The 5,339-nt window shown below is 39.0% G+C and overlaps 1 protein-coding gene across 1 annotated transcript; it reads left to right on the forward strand.

Moving 5' to 3' along the window:
- The first annotated feature begins 3,205 nt into the window (after positions 1-3,205).
- LOC306645702 (splicing factor 3A subunit 2-like) lies at positions 3,206-4,564 on the forward strand. The gene is given in 3 exon segments (XM_079113702.1): positions 3,206-3,737; positions 3,741-4,160; positions 4,163-4,564. Coding segments are annotated over 3 exon segments (1,266 nt in total). The 5' UTR covers positions 3,206-3,275; the 3' UTR covers positions 4,547-4,564.
- Positions 4,565-5,339: the final 775 nt, after the last annotated feature.

Consider the following 5,339-nt stretch of genomic DNA (forward strand, 5'->3'; position numbering starts at 1 on the left):
CAAAAAACTCTACTCCAAGAATTCAAATAATCCAGTCAACAAATGGGCTAAGGAAATGAATAGACACCTCACAGAAGAAGATCGACAAACAATCAACAAACATATGGAAAAATGTTCAACATCTCTAGTAATAAGAGAAATGCAAATTAAAACCACCCTAAGATTCCATCTCATCCCAATTAGAATGGCGATTATCAAGAATACGAGCAACAACAGGTGTTGGCGAGGATGTGGGGAGAAAGGTACACTCATACACTGCTGGTGGGGCTGCAAATTAGTGCAGCCACTCTGGAAAGCAGTTGTGGAGATTCCTTAGAAAACTTGGAATGGACCCTCCATTTGACCCAGCTATCCCACTCCTTGGCCTATACCCAAAGGACTTAAAATCTGCATACTACAGAGATACAGCCACATCAATGTTCATAGCTGCTCAATTCACAATAGCCAGACTGTGGAACCAACCTAGATGCCCTTCAATTGATGAGTGGATAAAGAAACTATGGTATATATATACAATGGAATATTACTCAGCCATAAAGAATGATAAAATTATGGCATTTGCAGGCAAATGGATGAAATTGGAGAATATCATGCTAAGTGAGATAAGCCAATCTCAAAAAGCGAAAGGACGAATGATATCACTAATAAGTGGAGGATGACACATAATGGGGGGGAGGGAAGGGTTAGTGTTAGGGTTAGAGTTAGGGTTAGGGAGGGGGGCAAGTATGGAGGAAGGAACTACTGTATAGAGGGTAAAGAGGGGTGGGAGGGGTGGGGGGAAGGGAAAAAATAACAGAATGAATCAAACAACATTACTCTATGTAAATTTATGATTGCACAAATGGTATGCCTTTATGCCATGTACAAACAGAGAAACAACATGTATCACATTTGTTTACAATAAAAAAAAAAATACATATGTATATGAAAACCTGTATGTTTCATATATGCATAGACTTATTCTTAGGTATGTTGTTACATTTTTCTGTAAAATAGATATGAATATATAAATGTATATGCATGAATATACATAAGAATTTATATGTGAACATATAAGTCAAAATATATATGAATACGAATATGAATATGAACATAGTTTTGTAGGTAGTTTTAAGTTTAGGGGTAATGTTAGGGTTAGAACTACTAGGGGTTGAGTTAGGATTAGGGGTAGGTTATGAAAATATATATCAAAATACACAAATATATATGTGAAAATATACATGAAAATATATATAAATAAATCGGTTTATATATAAATTGATATAGTTTTAGATGTAAGGTTAGGATTTACTTTAAAGGCAACTTGAATACACAAAAATATGAGGATATATGTAAATATATGTGAATTAATATGTAAATATATATGATAAAAGATAAATGAATATGTGAATGTATATGATTTTATATATAAATACTTTTACACTTGGGGTATTTAGACTTAGGACTAATTTAGTGGTAGAGTTATGATTATGATTAGGGTAGGAGCATATTATGATTTGGATGTGAGGTGTCCCTAAAAGCTCATGTATGAGACAATGAAAGAAGGTTCAGAGAAGAAATGTTTAGGGGGTAAGAATTTTAACGCAATCAGTGATTTAATTCCCTGATAGGGATTAACTGAGTGGTAATTGAAGTGCTAGGGTGTGGCTGGAGGAGATTGGAAATGGGGCATGGCTTTGGGGTATATATTTTGTATCTGGAGAGTGGAGACTCTCTTGCTTCCTGATCACTGTGATGTAAGCTGCTTCCAACCACCATCTCCCCACCATGCCGTTTAACCTCATCTTGAGCCCGGAGGAATGGAACCAGCCTTCTATGGACTGAGTCTTCAAATAAACTTTTTCTCTTCTACAATTGTTCTGGTCAGATCCTTTTAGTCACAACAGTGAAATAGTTGCCTGAAGCAGAGCACATATGTCCATATATAAAAATATACAAAAAATATATAAAACCTATATGGATATACATGTGAATATATATATGAAAAATATATAAAAATCTATGGTTTTATATATAAATACTTCTAGTATTAAGTGTATGGTTACTGGTTGCTTCAGAATTGGTATGAATATATAAAGGAATATACATTAAAATGTATAAAATATATTAATATGTGATTATGTAAATATGTCATAATATATATGAATATTCAAAAATATATACAGTTTATATATACATCATTTTGTGGAGTATATCAGGCAAGAACTAAGTAAGTTTAGGGGCAGGTTTTGAGTTAGGGGTAGAGTATGAAAATATATACCATCAATGTGAAAGTGTATATGAATATATATGTTTAAATTATATGGAAACTTATAAATACATATGGTTTTATATATAAGTAGGTATAGTGTCAATTATATGGTTACGACACATACAATTGTGTGAAAATATGGTATGCATATATATATGAATATATATGAATACATATATGGCACAAATCTGTAATCACAGCAGCTCAGGAGGTGGAGACAGGAGTATCATGAGTTCTAAGTCAGCTTCAGCAATGGCTAATTGCTAAGCAACCCAAGGAGACCCTGTCTCTAAATAAATTACAAAATAGGACTGGGGATGTGCCTCAGTGGTTGAGTGTCCCTGAGTTAAATTCCCAGTACCAAATAGATAAATAAATGTCAAAATTCATAATATAGTCATATTCATGTAAATACATATAGTTTTATATTATAAATAGTTCAAAGTTGAGGGTTAATATTATGGTTAGGACTATCTTAGGGGTAGCCTTGGGGTTAGCATTATATTCTGAAAATAATATTAATATATATGAATATATATCTGAAAATATATAAGAAAACCTATATGAATATATTGGTTTTATGTTTGCATAGGTTTATCTTCAGTGTGTAGATATGTTTTGCTGTAAAATAGGGTATTAATAAATAAATGAATATACATGAATAAATATGTAAATTAATATGGGAATACACAAATATATGTCAAAATGCAGATAAATATTCATTCAAAAATACATTTTTTAAATAGTAAATAGTTATATGTTTAAGGGTATATTGGGCTTAAGACTAAGTTGAGGGTTGAGTTTAGGGTTAGGGTATGAACACACATATCAATATATAAGAATATACATTTGAATATATGTGAAAATATACAGAAACATGAATACAAAAGATTTTACAGGGAAGTGGCTCCGTCCTGCGCGTGGCGCGTGCACAAAGAAGTTTTGGCGGTCGCGGAGAAGGACTCGGCAGCGCGGCCTCGGCCCGGGTTTCTCCCCTGTTCCATAAAGCCTCAAGGCCTTCATCATGGATTTCCAGCACCGACCTGCGGGGAAGACGGGGAGTGGGGGTGTGGCCTCCTCCTCGGAGAGCAACCGTGACCGTAGGGAACGCCTCCGACAACTGGCCCTGGAAACCATTGACATCAACAAGGATCCGTATTTTATGAAAAACCACCTGGGATCATATGAATGCAAACTCTGCCTGACGCTTCACAACAATGAGGGCAGCTACCTCGCGCACACCCAGGGGAAGAAGCATCAGACTAACTTGGCCCGGCGAGCAGACAAAGAGGCTAAGGAGGCCCCTGCCCAGCCAGCACCCGAGAAGGTCAAGGTGGAGGTGAAGAAGTTTGTGAAGATTGGCCGCCCAGACTACAAAGTGACCAAGCAGAGGGACACGGAAATGGGCCAGCAGAGCCTCCTGTTCCAGATCGACTACCCTGAGATCGCGGAGGGCATCATGCCTCGCCACCGCTTCATGTCTGCCTAAGAGCAGCGGATCGAGCCCCCAGACCGGCGCTGGCAGTACCTGCTGATGGCTGCGGAGCCCTACGAGACCATCGCCTTCAAGGTGCCGAGTGGAGAGATAGACAAGGCTGAAGGCAAGTTTTGGACTCACTGGAACAGGGAGACCAAACAGTTCTTTCTTCAGTTTCACTTCAAGATGGAGAAGCCTCCAGCCCCACCCAGCCTCCCTGCAGGGCCTCCGGGGATGAAGCGGCCTCCACCCCCACTGATGAATGGTCTGCCTCCTCGGCCATCACTGCCAGAGTCTTTGCCCCCGCCCCCACCAGGAGGCCTGCCCCTGCCTCCCATGCCCCGCACTGGGCCTGCACCTTCGGGGCCCCCCGGGCCTCCCCAGCTGCCTCCACCAGCTCCTGGCTTCCATCCTCCAGCACCAGTGGTACACCCCCCCCCACATCTGGAGTTCACCCCCCTGCTCCTGGGGTCCACCCTCCAGCTCCTGGGGTCCACCCTCCGGCACCAGGGGTCCACCCTCCCCCAACGGCTGGGGTTCACCCCCAGGGTCTAGGAGTACATCCACCTGCTCCCGCGGTTCACCCTCAGGTCCCCGGAGTGCACCCACCAGCTCCTGGGATACATCCCCAGGCACCTGGGGTCCACCCCCAGCCTCCTGGGGTCCATCCTGCAGCTCCTGGGGTCCACCCTCAGCCTCCTGGAGTTCATCCGTCAAATCCTGGGGTGCACCCCCCAGCTCCCATGCCTCCGATGTTGAGGCCCCCTCTCCCCTCCGAAGGCCCAGGGAACATCCCTACCCCTCCCCCAACCAACTGATAGGCTGCCCCTTGTATATCTGGTCCTGCTTCCCCACATAAAGAAGTCCTGAGCTTTTAAAAAAAAAAAAAGATTTTACACATAAATAGGTTCAGTTTTAGTCGTCGATTTTCAGTTTACTTTGAATACATGCTACAAATATATAAATGAATATATATGTACATATGTAAATATGTGAATACATATATGTCCAAATGTATATGAATATTAATATAAATATATATAGTTTTATATATAATTTTTTTTGTTATGGGTATGTTAGAATTAGGACTAAGTTTAGGGGTAGACTTAGTGTTTGGGTTAGGGTATGGATATATATATGTATATCCATATACATGAATGTTATAGAAATGCATATGTGAAAATATATATGGAAACCTATATAAAACATGATCTAGTATATAGATATGTTTATTGTTGGGTTTGTTATGTTTTGCCCTAAAATAAAGTATGAATATACAATAAACATATATGAATGTATTTGAATTTATAAGTGAATATATAAATCTGTCAAAATACATGTGAACATTCATATCATATATAAAGTTTTATATATAAATAGCATTATGGTTAGGATATGTTAGGCTTGGGACATATTAAGGTGTAGGGTAATGGTCAGAGTTAGCGTATGAACTTATATATCAATATATCAATGTATATAACTATGTATGTGAAAATATATGGAGAAATAATAAATAAGGTTTTATATAGATAGGTTTATTCTTACATGTGTGGTTACAGATTTCTGTAAAATATGGTATGACTATATATGAATATAGATGAATACATATGT

Source organism: Sciurus vulgaris, assembly GCF_902686455.1.
Source record: "Sciurus vulgaris genome assembly, chromosome: 15".
Lineage (NCBI taxonomy): Eukaryota > Metazoa > Chordata > Mammalia > Rodentia > Sciuridae > Sciurus > Sciurus vulgaris.